This window comes from Passer montanus, unplaced genomic scaffold, assembly GCF_014805655.1.
Source record: "Passer montanus isolate IOZ18808 unplaced genomic scaffold, ASM1480565v1 scaffold115, whole genome shotgun sequence".
Classification (NCBI taxonomy): Eukaryota; Metazoa; Chordata; class Aves; order Passeriformes; family Passeridae; genus Passer; species Passer montanus.
Window position 1 is genome coordinate 349,810 of NW_024358167.1, and position 18,577 is coordinate 368,386.

At 44.1% G+C, this 18,577-nt stretch overlaps 2 protein-coding genes across 6 annotated transcripts in view; both read left to right on the forward strand.

Annotated features, from left to right (window-relative positions):
• Positions 1 to 14,168, forward strand: part of ARMC8 (armadillo repeat containing 8) — a 63,049-nt gene extending 48,881 nt beyond the window's left edge. For all 3 annotated transcript variants that reach the window (XM_039696949.1, XM_039696950.1, XM_039696951.1), the window contains 11 exons: positions 84 to 179; positions 1,652 to 1,734; positions 1,988 to 2,069; positions 3,251 to 3,337; positions 4,332 to 4,424; positions 4,902 to 5,051; positions 6,734 to 6,829; positions 8,790 to 8,885; positions 9,353 to 9,425; positions 10,350 to 10,443; positions 11,680 to 14,168. In XM_039696949.1, the coding sequence (XP_039552883.1) occupies positions 84 to 179; positions 1,652 to 1,734; positions 1,988 to 2,069; positions 3,251 to 3,337; positions 4,332 to 4,424; positions 4,902 to 5,051; positions 6,734 to 6,829; positions 8,790 to 8,885; positions 9,353 to 9,425; positions 10,350 to 10,443; positions 11,680 to 11,713 (984 nt within the window). In that variant the 3' untranslated portion in view covers positions 11,714 to 14,168. The remainder of the gene's footprint in view (positions 1 to 83; positions 180 to 1,651; positions 1,735 to 1,987; positions 2,070 to 3,250; positions 3,338 to 4,331; positions 4,425 to 4,901; positions 5,052 to 6,733; positions 6,830 to 8,789; positions 8,886 to 9,352; positions 9,426 to 10,349; positions 10,444 to 11,679) is intronic.
• Positions 14,169 to 15,463: 1,295 nt separating this feature from the next.
• The window catches only part of VPS8 (VPS8 subunit of CORVET complex), a 74,044-nt gene continuing 70,930 nt past the window's right edge, over positions 15,464 to 18,577 (forward strand). For 2 of the 3 annotated variants that reach the window (XM_039696945.1, XM_039696946.1), the window contains exons 1-2: positions 15,465 to 15,817; positions 18,235 to 18,292. The gene's annotated coding sequence lies outside the window, so the exon portion shown is untranslated. Of the gene's footprint in view, positions 15,818 to 18,234; positions 18,293 to 18,577 lie in introns of all 3 variants that reach the window. The other variant, XM_039696947.1, reaches the window with a different exon arrangement.

The window sequence follows — 18,577 nt, forward strand, 5'->3', positions numbered from 1 at the left end:
TAAGCACCAGTGTAGAACAAAGCAGAATGTGACACTGCAACTGCTTTGGTGGCTGAGCCTGGTGCCTGTGCTGTGTTTCCCAGCTGGACCATGACCTGAAGCACGCCCACGAGCTGCGCCAGGCCGCCTTCAAGCTCTACGCGTCGCTGGGGGCCAACGACGAGGACATCCGCAAAAAGGTGAGCACTGCTCGGCCAGGGGGCACTGGAAGGCAGCAGTCCCCACCCTCCCAGTGGTTTGCCCCATTTTGATGTAAAAAGGTTGAAATGAGACCTCTCTCCTTCATTAATATAAATTTTCAGATCGCGTGGAATTGGAGCAAAAATTAATGTCTTGCTATCAGAGTGTAACAAAAGTAAAGTTTAGTTATGTGAGCATCTTCACAGTGGTGAACTAGACTTGCACAAGGAGTTGTCTTTCCACATTTTTGGTACTTGGCTACTCATAAGGAATGTTGTTGTGGCATATGAGAAATTTTTGAAACTTGTGTTCTGAGAGAGATAATACAACTCTGTTCTCATTTTTTGCACAAGTTGTCTTTCCACATTTTTGGTACTTGGCTACTCATAAGGAATATTGTTGTGGCATATGAGAAATTTTTGAAACTTGTGTTCTGAGAGAGATAATACAACTCTGTTCTCATTTATTGTATTATATGACAAATATTTTTTAAAAAATGGAAAGTATGGTCCTATTGGGAAACAAAGTCAGAATTTGTTTCCCAGTTCTCAAGTGACCAAGGCCTTGCGCTGGCATAACAATGCAGTTGGTGATTCAAACATTACAGCAAAGAGATTGGTTGCTTGAGCCACTGACTTAGTTAAAAATTAATGTGTGAAAAGTGGAGGGAACTTAATAAATGAATAATTAGAAGAAGCTTTTTTTAAATTAATCATGGATTTGCAGTGTCATGTAGCAGCTGCAGAAGACAGGAATGTTTTCTGAGTTTATTGGCTGGTTAAAGGGGAAAAGCAGAAGGAAGGGGGCAGGAAAACACAGGGTGAAAAGATAACATCAGGAGGATTTATCAGTGAGGAACCACTCAGGATCTCCAGAACTCAACACCATAAACTCCTCTTTTGTTACTTTAGTTAATAGAGAAGATCCTCCTTTTACACAGCTTTTAATATGCAGTGGGTGTGTGCATGCCAAAGTTGATTTATTATGCAAAAATCCATCATTCATTTGAGTATTAACTCCCTTTTATGCTGGTCTTAAGTGTTTGTGCTGGCCTTGTCTAAATATGGCAGGGGGGCTACTGGATATTTTTTATCCACACAGCTCTACAACCTGTCTCTGATCTATAGATTTTATATGTTGTGTGCACTCACACATGCTCACTTTTGTTTTAATATGACATTAAGGGTAATTCATGTATATGTATGTGTATATATAGATAGATAGATACTTCTATATAAAAATCACCCTCTTGTTGTTTGATGATTAAAAGCCATAGTGGAATATAGAATATAGATTTTTTATTTCCTAATTGTCTGGAGATACACAAAACTTCCCACTTAATCTGGCAAGAGAGTGTGGCGTGCTGGTTTTAGCTGCCGTTTTTATTTGTAACATTAAAAATGCTGCAGCCACAACCCCAGCAAGCCATGAATGCTGTTGAGCTGTGCACTGACCTGAGTTTTTGGCCCAGATCATTGAGACTGAGAACATGATGGACCGTATCGTTAACGGCCTGTCCGAGTCCAGCATCAAGGTGCGCTTGGCTGCAGTCAGGTGAGCCTGTCCTCGTCCCTCAGGACCTCTGCTGCTCCTGGGAGAGCTCCTGCTGCCTGAGAGCTGCTCTGAGCTCAGTTCTGCTGCTGGGAGAGGGGCAGTTATCCTGGGCTGGTGCAGGGTTTTCTCTTGGCTGTTCCAGGCTTTTCCTGCCTGCCTCCCAGCTCAGTAATCCTTGTGGAGCAGCAGGGTGTGTACAGCAGTGCCCATGGGGTGTGCATGTCTCACAGGGAAGATTTCTCTTCTGTTCCAGATGTTTGCACAGTTTGTCCCGTTCTGTCCAGCAGCTCAGGACAAGTTTTCAGGATCATGCTGTATGGAAGCCTTTAATGAAGGTAAGTGAGGAGCAGTCAGGTCTCAGTGCCTGGAGTGCTCTGCTCCATTCAAGGAGCACAGGGTGTCTGTTCAGTTGGTGTGCCTTGCTGTAGGATCATGATACAAATTACCTAGAAACCAAAATCCTGTGGCCTTCTCCTAAGAGAGTCATAAGTCAACAAAAGCCAACAGCAGCAAGTGTGCTTGGTTTTGGTTGGCTTTTTGTTTCCTTTTTTTCATTATTGGTTTTGGGATTGTTTTTTTTTTGTCATCAGTGAGTGAATCTCAATGCTCATGCAGGACACCACAAGCACAACATGTCCCTTAATGTCAGACTAAAGTTAGATGGCACAGTTCAGACTTGGTCTGTGAGCTCTGCAAGAGAATTTGGACCTGTGTTTTCTCCTGTCATTCTCTACCTCTTACATCTCATTGCAGATTTTATAGCTGAAACCAAAGAGCTCAGAAAGACCTTTGAAAAGACACATTATCATAGCGCAATTTTCCACAAGATTAAGAGACATTCAAGTGTGTAAGCTCTCATCCCGTAATGTCACTGTCATAAATGCAGATAAATAAACTAGTTTCTCAGTTTCAACATCTTTGAGACCTTGAAAATGCAGAACAGACCAAGTCTGCAAGCACACCTGAAGGCTTGGGCAGTATTGACATCCATAGGAATCTCCTGAAGTCAGCTTGAATGGACTTTTCAGAAGTGAAATGGCTGAGCACAGCAGGTGTTGTCGGCAGTAGGGAGCAAGGGAGGAACATGTTTGGTTCAGGAGTTGGTGTTTTGGTGCTGCTGGAGATGCAGGCAGAGGTAAAGGGCTGTAACTTGTCTCAGGCTGTGCTGCTCTGAGAGGGTGCTCCTTAGGAAATTTGCTGTGTTGTGCTTAGCACGAGGTGCAGAGAGGTTGAAGAGGCTCCTGGAGCTTTCTCTGCATATGTGTCCTTTGCAGAGCAGGGCTTGTCCCCACTGATTTCTACTAAATTGGACTGAAAGCTCTCAAATCTGATTTCTGTGAAATGATGCATTGCTCCAGCTTGTCCTGTGATGTGTGTCAGTCTGGGTCTGCACTGCTACCATGGAAGCACCTCCTGAAGTCTGCAATGTCCAGCTACAGCATAATTCCAGGTATTCCATTTTAGTGATCTCTTCATTATCCTGCTAACAGAATTCCTCTCTCCCCCCTGCCTGCAGGTTTTACAGAATGCTCCAAATGAAATTCTTGTAGTAGCATCTTCCACGCTATGCAATCTTCTTCTGGAATTCTCTCCAAGCAAGGAGGTGAGTACTTAGCCAGCAGCAGGGAGAGGGGATGGACTGAAGTGACATTACACAATGGTTCAATTAGCATAAAGGCATGTTAATTGGCAGCCATTGCTTGTGACATGTTATGGAGGTGTGATATTGCAGAGCTGTGCCACTGATGGCTTGGGAACAAAAAAAAAATAATCTGCTTACAGTGCAATGACAGTTAATTTAGTCTCTAAAGAAAAGAAGTAGACATGAAGTTTTGTCATTTCCTTTTTACTTGTAAAACACTGTTATCTTAAAAGATCATAAACAAGAAGAAACCACACTGATAATTTGCAATGTGATCCATTGTCTTAGAGAATTACTGCTACTGTAATGCTGAAAATGCTGGCTTAGCTGAGTCTTGTGTTTTTATTGTTCTCTGATGAACAGTAGAGGATATCTGGTTCTGCAGAGTCTGTATTTCATACAGATCATACTCACAAATCAACACTCCACAGCAGTGCAACAATTCCCCAAGTCTAAACCACTTCTTAATTACAGAAAATATTTGCAAGATTGTGCTGTATGTGGGATCCTGCAGGGCTCTATGGATTACCAAATTATCAGTTGGTCTTGGTGGTTTCAATCACATCTGTGAGACAGCAAAATAACTGAAATAATGCCAAGCACAGTTCACTGGCCATGAGGCCAGCCATGGGGTTTTTTTTAGCTGACTGCAGATCAGGTGTTTGTGGGGTGTGAGCAGCAGTGTGAGGTGATGCATATACACATATAATGTGTGTGCATCCATGTCTCCACAAACACAGACATAGGAGAAAGGAGCTGCCTTGACCTGGCTTTTTTCATAAAACCTACTGTTAAATGGTCATGGATATGGGGTGTGGCATGGCCAGTTCATGTGAGTGCACTGGACATGCTGTAAGCTCAAGAATGAGATGTAAGGAGTATATTTTTAGTATTTTCATACATGCAGTTAGTCTAAGTAGTGTTGTAAAGATCTGTTTTTCCCTCCTTCTTTCAGCCTATTTTAGAATCAGGAGCCATAGAACTTCTATGTAGTTTAACCCAGAGTGAAAACCTTGCCTTGCGAGTGAATGGCATTTGGGCTTTAATGGTGAGTATGACCCAATGAAAAATCCCTTGTGACTGTGTGCCTTGATAAGTTGGGGAACATAGCTTGTAGAACTTGTCAGTTGTTACTAACAATGACATCATTGATATCTGGCTTGTTGTTCCACCAAACTGCAGAAGAAAAATGGCATCAGCCTGGTGGTAGGAACACTTCATCCATTAGTCCATAAAGTAAAATAAATTCTTCAGTTCTGGTACTAATTTTGTTGCCAAGGTCATTCAGGGAAGCAGTTAAGTAGTGTCACTAGCATGCCAGGGGGAAAATAAAAGCAGGTAATAACCAGGTCAGGTGTAAGACAATGTGAAAATTGAATTCACTGTGTAGCAGTTGCTCATAAATTACAGCCTTTTTGCAAGATTAATTTAGGGAGGATATATTCTTGTAGAGAATAGTCTACTAAAAGAGTGAAAACCCAGGTTTTCAGGTTAAAAAATCCATTAAAAAGTGTGTCTGTTTCAGAATATGGCATTTCAAGCGGAACAGAAGATCAAGTCAGACATCCTGCGAGGTCTGAGCACAGAGCAGTTGTTTCAGTTGCTTTCTGATTCCGATGTAAATGTTCTGATGAAAACCTTGGGACTGCTCAGGAATCTTCTCTCCACTCGCCCAGTAAGTAGAGCTGCAAGCAGACCTTCTGAAAGCTGATCAAAGAAGCAGCCAGTCCAGTGCTTCTGTGCAAGACATTTTCCTGTTTTAACACCACTTGGATTTATTCAAATATCTGTAAGCAAATGTGCAAATCGGTGTGAGAAAGCATTTGAACGAATCCTCTGCATCCATGGAAACACTGTAATTATTATCAGAGCTAGATATTTTCATTTAATGCTCAATTCCATTGCATTTAGCTCTTAGCAACATTATTTTCATAGCAGTTTCTCTGTCCAAAACAACACTGAGGGTTGCACCATTGAGTCAGTGTATGGGAAGGTCCAGATCTCAAAGATCTTTCTTCTTCCTTGGCACTTGAAATATGTCTGTTCTTATCCATCTACATAGGTAGCACTGGCTCTGTGAATTTGGTGTGGGACTGTGCACTCACAAAATTCAGACATTCATTTTACACCCTGAAATAAAGTGGTTGGAAAATGTAAGTCCAGGAGTTGTTTTTGACAGGGAGAAAGACATATTCATGGAGGTAAAGAAAGGGGTAATCCCCTGTGAAGAACAGAGGGAAAACATGCAGCAAGAATTTGGCAAGCCAACATTTTTGAGGGGAAAAAAACCCCATGAAACCTCTCTGTGCATTTATCACATATTATGTTTCTGCCAGAAAAAGGTCACTGTAAAAAATCTTCTGATATTTTTACTCATTGAGTCTCAATAACCTTGATAGAAAATTAGCTCTGTCTTAATGTGCAAGAAAAAGTACTTAATACCTGTAATTCCTTGAATACACCCTGACAGCTCTCACTGCCAGTTAAGGTGTTCTCTGTCTGGAACTGTGTGCCAGCTTTGCTGCTTCCTGTGGTAGGCTTTAGAGCCAGAACCAGCCATTTTCAATCTCTACCCAAAACTCACTCCAGAATAACTCATTCAGCAGCTTTCCAATGAAATTCCATTATTAGCAATTTTAAGAAATCCTACAAGAATCCCTGAGGTCTTAAAAGAATTGTAGTGTGCAGGGTGATGATCATCTCTGATGCCTGTTTGCTGCCACTCACTCACTCAAACATCTGAGGTTTGGTATCAGTTAATCCAGTAGATCTTTTTTAATCTTTTCTCTTTTATTCTAGTGTGTTCATAGTCTGTCATGAAGTGACCTTTGAGCTGTGAACTTAGGGCAGTTTCCCCAGACAGTAACCAATGCATCTGGCTCATTTCTCTGCCCTCTTTAAGGCTTTGGAAATGTGGCTGTTGGACCTGGGCACAGTGTCCCTGCAAGAGTAGCAAATACCAGAGAAGAAACATCAGTTTTCTCACTCCTCTCTGATATTACCCCCTGGTTATCAGAAGAGGAGTGGTAGTTTCCAACTTCAGCATCACACATTTAGAGCCTGGGTCAGCAGGGCTCAGGCCTCAGCCTGGCAGCTGGGACAGCAGTGTCTCCTCTCCAGGTGATGGGGAAAGCACCACCAAGGCCCATATGATGCTCTCTCAGACAAAAGCAGGCTCACATGAAGAAGAATGTTCTGAGGTGTTTCTGCTGTGATTAATTCTTGGTTTGGGAGTGCTGACTGGGAGCAGTGCTCTGTGTGCAGTGTTGCTACTCCTCACTTGGAGTGATTCAAGCAGGAATGTCCCTTCCTTGTCTGGGGAGTTGCACTAAATGTATTTCATCCTTGCTTTGGCAGCACATAGACCACATAATGAGCACTCATGGGAAGCAAATCATGCAAGCAGTGACCCTCATTCTGGAAGGGGAGCACAATATAGAAGTCAAAGAACAGGTACCTTTTCTGTTTTGTGTTGTCTTGGCAGAATAAAATATAAGAGCAAAGAATGCTTACTGTTCACAACATGTAATTTTTGTTTGGGATTATGATGTGCTGTGAATATTTTACTGAGATCTGTCAGATGAGTAACTTGAGTACCTACAAGAATGTTTTTCTTTCTAATGGATTGTTACAGAATTGTTTGGACTGAATTCAGATTGGTTTTGCAAATGTAGGTTTGGCAAAGAGGAGGGATGTGAGAGCAGAAGAATTACACTGGGGCCATTGCATGGCAGGAAGGAATCAGCAGGAATAGAAACACTTGCAGGGAAAAGAGCATCCTGGTGGAGCCCAGGAAAAAGTGGGGAGGGACCTGGCCCGACAAATTAAAACTTTAAAAAAAAGCAATCCGCAAGAGGGAAAGTAGAGGGAAAGAGGAGATGGCCAGCAGGGAATGGCATCCTGGAGCCAATGAACAAAGGACAGCTGCTGTGGGGGTGCTAAAGCAGCAGTTAGAGGGTAGCTGGGCAGGATTTGGCTGGATAACTCTTGTGCCACACAAGACAGGTAGTGGGAGAGCCGTGTTCCTTCCTCGTACGGGGTGTGTGGTGGGGAAGGATGGGGGCAGCAAGGAGCTGTGGGAGATGCCAGAGGATTGCTTTGGCTTAGGTTGGACATGGATAGCCAACAGCATGGGAAATAAATGTAGGACTAGAGCTGGTCTAAATTCCTGCTCAGGGAAGAACAGGCTGAACACCAACAGGACTCCTTTGGCAATTTAAGTGCAAAATTAGCAAAAATAAAAATCCCCAGAGACTTGCTAGCATGTGTAGTGACACCATGGGTCTGAAACAGCTGAGAATTAACCCCATGTGTCTTTCTAGATAGGTCTTCCTGCTAAAGCTGAGGTGACAGGAATGGCCTTTATTGCCATAGATTATTCACCTTGCCACACCTATCTGAATTATTTCACAGGAGAACCAGCATACCTGGGAAAGAGCTGGGGCTGAATATGGGCTTTGGAGTTTGGGGCCTCTATCCACTGAGCATTTCCTTGGTCCCTGTGGTGCAGCTGGCTCTTATTTCAAGACCCACTACTACCTGTCTGCACACCAGAGCCCCTGATTGCAGCAGGACAGTGATTGTCTCTGTCACTGCCGGCCTCATCAGGATGTAATTAGCAGCTTGGAAGTAATTAGTCTCTGCAGCTGCTGACACAGTGCAGCGCAGCGTAGACACAAGCACCATGCAAGTGCTGATCGTGCTCCATTGTCCTCCCAGCATGTCCAGAAAAGATGGTCAAGTTCTTCCAGAGCTCTTTGGGAACGAGCCTGTGGAGCATCTGCTGGTGACCCTGAGAGCCAGGGAAGGGGCTGTGCCCATCAGAGCTCTGTGCAGTAGTGCCAACGTGGGCCAGGGTGCTTCAAGGGCATCCTGTGGGATGGCTTCTGTAATTTGAAAGAAATTACCAGCTGCAGAAGTAGCTGGAGTTACCTCTGCAGGTGACAACTGTGATTAGACTTGTTGAAAAGAAATGACTCCTCTGCCAGATCAGCAGGAAGGCCTCTGTCTCTCCTGTTCCTGGCCTTAACAATGAGGTAGAAATGGTTGGGGTTTGTTGTTTTTCCGTTTCCCCCAGCCACTGCTAAAGAACAGATTGCTTTATTTTCCAGGGCATTTATTCTTTCCTATATGTTGCAGATTTTCATAAGAGACTTAAAATGTTCTTTCTTGCAATAAATTAACGAGTGCTGCTCTTCATTTTAAAATGGTGATGAATGTTTTTGGCCAGGGCTGCTCCCCACAGCTGGTGACTCCTTGGCATTGGCCCTAGATGTGAGCAAGCTGGAAACTCCAGATTAAAGATATTAAAACTAATTAAAGGAGTTGTTTGTCCCGAGTTCAGAGCTGTCAGAGAAGCTGTCATGGGATGTGATCTGGGGCCAAATAACTTCCCAGTTTTTCTCTCTTTCAGACATTGTGTATCCTTGCCAATATAGCAGATGGCACGACAGCAAAAGAACTGATTATGACCAATGATGACATCCTGCAGAAAATCAAATACTACATGGTAAGGGGGATTTCTCTTACAGGATTTGTGTTGGTCTTTTGCATGACTGAAAAGAGGAAAGTGCTTTAGGATTTTGTTTTGTGAGTTATTCACTGTCATGCATTTAATTTCCATATAACCAGTGGGGTGTAAGTGCAGTTCTGTATGACAGAGGTGTACAAAAGAACTGACTAAAAGGAAAATCCAGGGCTTATTTCCTATAAAAACATGACAGTGATGTCATCTACATAGAAAACATTTAATGAACTTGGAAAAGGCATATCTTGAAGATGTCAGTAAACATTTGGAAGGAAGTGATTGACCACTACTCAAGTGCCTTATATTATGGCCCTATGTTTGAGAGAAGTTGTAGAGAAGAATTAATCCCAGCTTTGCTATCTTATTTATTACATGATGAATGCCAAAATATGTCTTGTGAATTTCTGAATTTCTTCTTCTAAACTTGAGTTCTATTTTTCTATATTTAGAGTCATTCAAATGCTAAACTACAGCTTGCTGCCATGTTCTGTATATCTAATCTCATATGGAATGAAGAGGAAGGTAAGAAACCCTCCTTATTAATGCACAGACAAGTTACTATCCTGATCAAAAAGCTTTTGTGGAATAGTAATCAATATTTACAGTGCACAGTGCAGTGGGATCCAAAGTGTAATGGGAAGCATCATTATAGGTGTAACATGGAATGTGGGAGTGGTCAGGAGACACTGAGGAGGATGCAGAGAGCTTTTGGGGGAGCACAAGGACACAGTGACAATAAACAGGAGCTGGAGAGACACAGGGGGAGGTTTTCACCTGTAGAATTTCTCTGAAGTCTCTAAACTATTGGAGTGAAAGTGAATTCTTGTAAGAGCTTCCAGATCTTAGAGGGGCTGTGGAAACTCATTTTTGGAGGGAACAAGTTCACTGGAGAGAATAAATGGATTAGAAGGGGATTTCTGGCAAAGAAATTCCACAGTATGGCTGGTTTGAGTGGCTTGGGCTGAAACCGGCTAAAGGACCTGTGGGTGGAACTGGGAGCAATGGATAAGGCATTTGGTGAGGAGTCATGGCCTGGCAGAGTGGGAGGTTTCCAGGAGGGGGCTGAAGGATGGTGCTGCTCAGGTGAATATGGTGAGAGGAGAGGGCAAAAGTCAGGCTCAGAAACACCACCAGGGGAATGCTGTCTGCATCCAGATCCTGTGAGATCATGGAGATGAGAATAAAACAGCTGAAGTCAGGATACCTTAGGATAAAGATTTTTGCCTTCAAGATGTTCTTGGCTCCAAACGTGTGCACAGAACACAGCAAAAGAAGCTGGAGCTCCCTGGGGGAGCAGGCAGAGCTTGAGGGAATGTTTCCATGGCTGTGCTGTGGCTGGACATTGCTCCTTACCCCTCCTTGACTGGTTCCTGCTCCCACCCCTCTGCTGTCCTGCAGCCTCTTGGGCTGCTGCCCCTCCCAGCACTGGGATTGTTGTTGTTGCAGGTTCACAGGAGCGCCAGGACAAACTCCGAGACATGGGAGTAGTAGATATTCTACACAAACTGAGTCAGTCCTCAGATCCCAATCTGTGTGACAAGTGAGTATGAAGATAACACGAGATCACCACAGTTGTTAATCTCAATTAAATTACTTTTAACTAATTAAGCACAACAGTAACTTTGCACACACCTGTGCTGTTACCTGTGTTAGTATCCACACAATCCAAAAGTTAGTGACAATTTCTGGGGTTTTATATTAACCTTTTGCAATTATCCCACCTACAGTTAGCAACAGCCCATATTTATTCTACAAAGGAGAAAAGCTGATCTTTGAAAGATGTCACACACAGACAACACAACTCAAAACTGGCAGTTATTTTTAAAATCCATTAAATTTGGTATTCTTGGTTTTATGAAAGATGTTCTAGTGTTCTGAGACATCTTTGTAGCAAAGTTAGGGCTTCTCATCTTAAAATCTGTGCCAGAGTATTAGCCCTAAAAATGGTCATCAGGAACATTTTGATATCCCACTGTTGCCACACCAGCCCCCCATAAGCTATTATGGCTTGTGATCACAGCAGGAAGCTGAGAAGAAAGAAAAAAATAATCTTCTTCCATGTTGATGAATTGTATCAGGTCCTGGAAAAGTCTGTTAAGGTCATGGTAGCAGGCTGGGAGCTGTGGGGGACAAAGGAAGAGCAAAGTGTCTCACTTCAGGTGGGCGGAAACTCAAAATTAGCCCATGTGATGATGGAACTGTAACCCCAGACTGGTGGGAGGTGTTTTTGTTTTAACAAAAACATTGTGCAATATTAGATGACATAAATTGCATTATTAGACTGGCTCCTTCCTCCCTCTCACCTCACTGTATGTTTTTGGTGGGACCAGTATTCCTACAGGATTCCTGACAGGACTCATGTGCCTCTAGTATATTCTGAGTTGACACTCCTTGATTTCTCAGCTCAAAGACCTGCTTTTCATGGTACACCTGTATAGCAGAAAACAATTGCTTTTCAGTGCCTGCCCTTAAGGGATTTTGGAAGGTGTGTATAGCACACATCCCAAGCCCCACCATGCTGGGAGCTCCTCAGTTAGTGCTGGGACCAGTGATCTTGGCTGGATCAGGTTATCCTTGGATGCCAGGGGGATTCTTTAACAGTTACAACCCCCACAGAGCATTTCTGCACCACAGGCCAGATCCTTCCAAAGTGAGGGAGCCTTTTCCTCAGCCATCCTCCCTCCCTCTCTGCTGGCACACTGAGCCTGCCCATGAAGCTGCTGCAGCTGCTGAGGAAGCCAGGTTCCTGTAATTAATGGTGTGTTCTTTCTTGCAGGGCGAAGACAGCACTCCAGCAGTACCTTGCATGATCAAAGACTAATTGAATCTGTGGACACCCCTCATGTCTACTTAAGGAATAGCAGGAGATACTCCTGACTCCTTATATTTGCACAAGTCACCTTGGGCTGCATTTTTCTCAGGTGCAGGGAGCTGCTTTGCAGAAACAGTTCGAATGATCAGGTCTCCAGTGCACTTGAGAATTTTCTTGAGGTAGTTTCTTTACTCAGAGGACTCGGGGTGGGGGGGTTGCTTTGGTTTTTTGGGTTTTTTTTTCCCTGAGCTACCTGGACTCTCAGATAGAACAATCAGTCATCGTTTTCCTTTTGGGCCTCCAATTCTCTGCTTTTGCTGCAGCCTTGTGTGGGTGCGTGGGTGCTCGAGTGTGTGTGTGTGCTGGGCTGAGTGTGTGGGTGTGAGACCTCACTTTTGGTTTTCCTTTTTTTTTGTGTGAAAATCTTTTTCTACAGGTTTTCAAGGGTTAACCATTGTTTGCTGTACGAATACTTCAATGAATTATATACCGTTTGAATGAAATGTTATTTAAAAAAAAACCAAACTGTTGTATCCCATAAAGTTTATTTTGAATTTTGAAGAGATGAATGTTTTTAAGTAAAATATATGCATTTCTGAACTTCAGCTTAACTTACATTATACTTCATTTTTAAAGAGAAAAATAGAGGGAGACAATAGATTCCAAATTCCAAGCAGCACATTCTGTACTGACAAAGTCCAAGTGTTCTCTACCACAATACAAGATCACCTGGTATCAATGACATGCTCAAATCCATGGAATGGACCAGCTGGATTGGGTTTGGGATTCTTTACATTTTTAGAAAACAAGCTCATACTTCAGGGTTAGCATGACTGATGCTTTTCAGAAAGGAGCAGGTGGCTGCAAGATCAGCAGGAATAAACTCTTGCTTTGCCAGCCAGGAACTTGCTCAGCTAATTGCTGAAGGATTGGCTTATTCATGGTCAGAAGGATTTGCTGATCACTGATATCAGTGGAGCAAACAGTGTGTTGCAGAAGTTATACCTTCCAGAAGGGCTGGCAAGCAGGATTAAGGGATTGCTTTTGTTTTGCATCCTTTATCTTCACAAATAGTTAAGTGACTTCCAAATTATTTCCACAAATGATCAACTGGGTGCATTAAGTTGGGGAAGGGATGGAGAAACTGGGGGTTCTGTCTTGTTTTATACTCAGTAACGTTGCTCCAGATTTTCTGTATATATGCAGCTATACACACATGCATGGATTTAGATTGCTGGATAATTGGTGGGGTGTGACTGCATCCAGAAGCCTGGACTGTCCAGATGTTCCTGAAATGGTGCCTGCAAGGGCAGGGGGAAACACGAGTGCAAGTGAAGGGGACTGTGTGAGGTCAGGCTGGAAAGGCAGAGCCTTCCCTGTCTCCTCAGGCAGTTCAGGGTTCTGACTCTCTGCCCAGGTGTGCTTTCTGGTTTCAGTTTAGACCATAGTCCATAGTCAGGCTCTCCAGACACTGTATTTACATAGCACTAACAGGCACTAGAGTTTGCAGACGATGTCTTAAACCAAATCCTTCTTCTCTTACACTGAGCTTCAGGAAGGCTGCAGCAAGAAGAGAAGTCTGTAACTTTGCTAACCAATTTTGATAATTATCTAAATCTTTTATTTCTAATCAGAAGGTCAAATTGTGATGACAGCCTTACTTTTTTTTCCAAGGTAACTCTTTGTGTCAGAAAATGTGACCACAGTTTGGCCTGGAATTTGAATATGCTGTATATCAGATAACTGTTATCACTTGGTTGCAAAGGAGAATATCTGCATTTCATGTAACTTCTTCCACTCTCAAAGACAAATAAAAGTGAGCACCTGACACTTTTCCCCCAGGCATTGCAGTAAGTGACTGACAGCTTTTAATGTCCTTCTGCACATGTTTCATGATGGACTTTGGGGGTTGAACAAAAGGGAAAGTAAAAATATGTGAGAACTTGTTAAATCTCAGTACCTCAAAAGCAAAGTCTTGAATATAAAATTCAATCAAATATATTTTTGCTTGAACTGAGAAAAAAATTCTGAGGCAAATGCAAAACTGTCCAGTGGGCATCTCCCTGCTCCATTTGCACTCCTGTCTGTGTTTAGGAGCTTGAGTTCTTCTGTATCTCTTCTCATCCTTCCCCAACTCATGTTTCTAAAAGCAAATGTGAGTTTGATTCTATAGAACTTTGGTGCCTACAGGTTTTGAGAAAAAAGGTGAGTAAAAGTATCTCTGTATAAGTTTTGAGGTGGTTTCCTAAAATTCTGCCAGAAAAACTAAAAACCAATGCTGAGACAATCTTGTTGCTGCATGAGAACAGTTGACATTTTCAACAGGTGTAGAGAGGACAAACTGTTGGATGAGAACATTTTTACAGTCAGTTAAACTTTGTGAATAATTTTTGATGTTGCTATAGGTATGTACAAAAAGAAGAATACTGTAAATAAAAAGAACTTTACCAGAACATCTAGATTTTTCTCAGCTTCCTGAAGAAATATGAGTTTTCTGCGTCAGCTTCTCTACAGCCCGAGATTCACAGTGGGACAGATTTTCCTGGTCACTCAAAGCTTTCCCAACTTAATGAGGTAGCAGCAGCTTGTGAATTCCAGGATTGCTTACAGAACCAAAGCAAAGTTTGTCTGGACATCATATCACCAGGATTTCTGCTGTTCTTGGGCCATTTCTCTGCTGAAAAGCCATTCTGATGGATGTTGATAAGTATGTCATCTCTTTATACATGGGTGTAGTGATGGGAGTCCTCCTTTCAGAGGTTACATGTTGCCACCAAGTGAAGTTGAGCAGGGCATTTGGGACACCAGCTGTCAGACAATGGTACCCTTGGCTCTCCCCACCACTTTCATTCCATGTTTGGACTGTCTTTCTCACACAGAAAATTAAATAAAACATCTTGTGGCTGTTGTTCCAGTCACAGATTTGCATTGTGGCAGTGAAAGAAGTGAAGTAACCTGTGTAAAGCAGCTTGTGCCAGGATATTCTAAAGGCAAGCATCTCATACTTCTTAAAATTTATTTTTACAGCCTTTACCCATTGCCGTGGATGCTGTGCCTCCACAAAACTGCTGAAGCAGTGACGCAGCAGACAGAGGAATAATTGAGGTGCCTGAGATTAGGTTTTTGAAGAGTAGAAAATGGCTTTAAAAGGGCTTTCTTTGGTAATCCTGAAATATGAGCACAAGAGCCGTCAGTTTGCAAGTGGTGGTCAAAGTCACCAGGGCATTTCTGCAGGCTGATTGCCACAAAAAGAGACATTCTGGAGTCCTTGATGAACCAAACCTGAATCCTCAGCCAGGAGGCAGTGAGCAGCTGCAGGACCAGGGCAGCAGGCATCGTGTGCTGTGTGACAAGAAGCAGCTCCAAGGTGTGCCCAGGTGTGGGAAGGGATGGGTAAGAGCAGCAGCCCTGCCTAAATGGCATTGCCAGGGGTGCTGGCCACTGGCACTACTCTCACTGCAGAGAGGAAAAGAAAACCACAAACAGCTTGTTTGGAGGGGGACACCCTTGCTCAGTGCTGTGAGGTCATGCCTGGATCCCATACCTTGCTTTGAGTCCCCAGTTTAGGAGAGGTGGGAAGACTGGAGTGGAGGGTGAGTGTTGGGCTGGGGGTGCCAGGCAGGTGAGGCAGGCACAGGAGGCAGAAAGGCTTCTCCTGCAGCTCTGCTCCAGGAGTCCCAGGGGAGATGGAGCTGAGCTTGGGCTGCAGCCACAGGAGAGGGAGCAGGGAGGGCTGGGCTGGGCTGGGCTGACGCTGCCCTGGCGATGCCAGCGCTGCCATGGCAGCCTTGGAGTCCTGCCAGCTGCTGCACAAGGCTCTGGAAGGGAGCTGCAGTTAAGGCCACGCAGCAGCACCTCAGCTCTTGGGGGAGGTGTGTGCAAAGGTGAGTCCAGGTTTGGGGCACTGCAGCACTGCTGTGGGTGCTGTGTCCAGGCTGGAGAAGCAGAGCCAGGTAAAAAGCTCTCTCTGTGGTGCAGGTTGGCCAGCACTTGGATCCAGGTGATTAGAAGCCATCTGTAGCACTTTGTGCTTGGGACAGCTGCTCAGAGGACCCTGTTCTGCAGAAGGATGGCTGCAAAGAAAAAGGAGGTGGTGCTGCAGGTCAGTAGTAGTCAGGACTTTAGTAGACCTTGTAAAGGCTCAGTAAGTGCAAAGAATGGAATTCGGTCTTAGGATATCTCAAATTCTGCTGGCTAAGCCTCACTGTGAGGTCCTTATGGGGAAGAGGTGTTCTGGAGGCAGCTGGGACACGTGGGAGGACCTGGCAGGTCACACATGCCCCAGTCAGGGCTGTGGGGTGCAGAGGGAGCTGCTGCAGGGCTGCAGGTTGTGTTTGGGGCTCTTGGGGCCTAGCACAGCTTTGGCTGCTGTCAGAGACCAAAATACCTCTGTTTTGTGAGGTAATAGCTCAGAGGACATTTAGGAGTTTGTGTGGGGTTGGCACATGTCCTGCATGGCAAGAGTTTCTGGACGTTTCTGAGCAGGTCACGTATTCAGAAAGATTGCTGTAAAGGTAGAAAAGCTAGAAGATACAAGAAAGACTCAAGGGCTGAACAATCTATTCTATGGTGATGTGTAGAGGAATTTTTCTTGTTTACACTGCACTGGTGACCTAGTGATGCTTTATAACTACTGCATGTGGAGAAGGGGGATTCTAAGAGCAGTTCACAACACAAAAACATTGGAAACCAAAAATGGGTTCTGCAGGTCTGCTTCAAATTTTGAGAGCAGTTCTGTCTTCACAAGAGAGAAATAATGAAAGATGTTATGGGTTCTTATGACCTTGTTTCTTCACTGTTTAAACTGGGAAATGTGAGCATGTGTAACAAGGAAAGAGGGGCACTTTAATGAGGGTAGGAATAGTTTCTGTTGCTGCTTGTCCAGCTGTGTTCCTGTGGGATGGGGAACTTGATATCAACTAGACCATGCCCCTTTTGTAGTGAAGGGAAATCTGGGTCTACATCTGCCCATCTGGGATTTTTTACATCTGCAGATGAAAGCTGAACATAAGGGGATGTCCTGGAAGGGATCTGGTTTTGTTAAAACCAAGTCCAAGCAGCCTCAGGACATCCAAATTAGCAAAGCCTGAAGAGTACCAGCAGTACTTAACTCCAGCATTTGAACTTATGGCCAAATTCATTATCACAAAATACTGTCATAAATCATTTAGACTCATTAGCATTCTGTGAAACACTCTGAGGGTGGTCCCAGCACTAGGAATAAATAATTAAATGTAGTTCTGCAGGTGTTCTCTGAGAAAACTAAGCTGGGGTCATGTGCTGAACAGGCAAATAAACAGAGGAGTCTGAGCAGCTCCCTGTTCCCTGAGTGAGACAAGGCCCTGGAGAAACTGCCCAGTGTGACCCCCAGTGACACAGCTCTGAACACCTGTGAGAGAGAGGGCATTTCATTTGCACTGGAGTTTCCACCCTGGGAATTCTTGGCTTTGAGATTTTAGCAGCCCTTTAATGCCCATTTGTGTTAATTATTGTGAAATAGCTGGCCTTGATGCAAGTTACTGTCTTCCACTGCAGTTTAAATGTAGCTGGGATTGATGATACCCACTGAGGAAGGAATCAGGAATCTTCATTGTTCAGGATGAACAAAACCAGATCTTGCATTTCTCCACAAGCGTTTTTTATTTTAATTTGCTATGTTTTTCTCAGTACATCCTGAAGGGCAAGTCCTGTAAGATGGGGGAAATGTGAAGGATTATATCCTTTCTAATAACAGTATTGGGAGTATGGGATAATAGAGGGGGTGGTGCTGTGTGTGGAATGGTCTAGGGCATCATTGACAGGGTCAGTCCCTGAGCAAGCTGATCTGATGCTGAGTTTTGTGCAGGAGATTAGATGAAGGACTCCACAGGCCCCTCCCAGCCTAGAACTTTGTGTTCTCTGCTCACTGTGCTTTGGAAGTCTTTAGGTAACAGCTGGGAACTCAGGTAGGGACATGCTGGGTTCAGACCACCCTCTAATGCCCACACATCATGGAAATTGTGTATTTACTAGTTTAGTTTATCAAGGCTGAAACATCTCAAATAGTAGAGTTCGTGTGCAGGCAAGGTGAGAAACTGCTGCTGGAGAATCAGGTGGTTCATAAACCCTGTGAGGACTGGGCCTGAATGGGGCGAGATTCAACTGGAACCCTGGGCAGGCAGATGGAGACCCTGACAAGGGGCTGTGGGTCTGGGAACCCAGTCTGGGGCCCCCAGCCAAGCCCCAGAACAAGCCTCTGCAAACTGAGTCTGGGATCCCCAGGCAGCCACTGTCCCAGCAGTGCCACTGAACAGGAGAGGACTTGCCCTTGGCTGGATGCTGCTGCCCTTTCTCTCTGCCTTTCCTTGGATCTTGTAAGACATCCTGATGAGCTGGTCAGAGGAGTTTCCTGAGTGCTCAGGTAATGCCTCTTCAGGCAGCTGTGTCTCTCTGGCGTGATTTGTCAATATGTTTGCAGCACCTGGGTAGTACCTGATGAATTACTGTGGTTTTTACTCTATTTTTCAATTTTCCACACAGATTAACATTACTAGCCAGGAGCTTTGGGAAGAAGTGCTGTGTCTCAAAGGACTCATTGGTAAGGGTTTGGTCAGCACACTGAAATGCTCTTGTTCTGTGTTGAAAGGATGCCTGGACTGTTAGGAATTACTAGTGTTCAGGATGTTTAGACAGTCTCCCCATTCCCCTTACCCTGAATGGAAGAAAAAAATATTCTAACCAAGTTGAGACCAGCAAGGAGGTTGCATGATGGGACAGTCACCATGCAATCCAAGCAGTGCTGGTCCAGTCTCCACTGCTTGGAGCAGGACTGTCCCCAGCACAAGGAACAGCTCTGGCTCCCAAAGTTTTCCTCTTGGGAAAA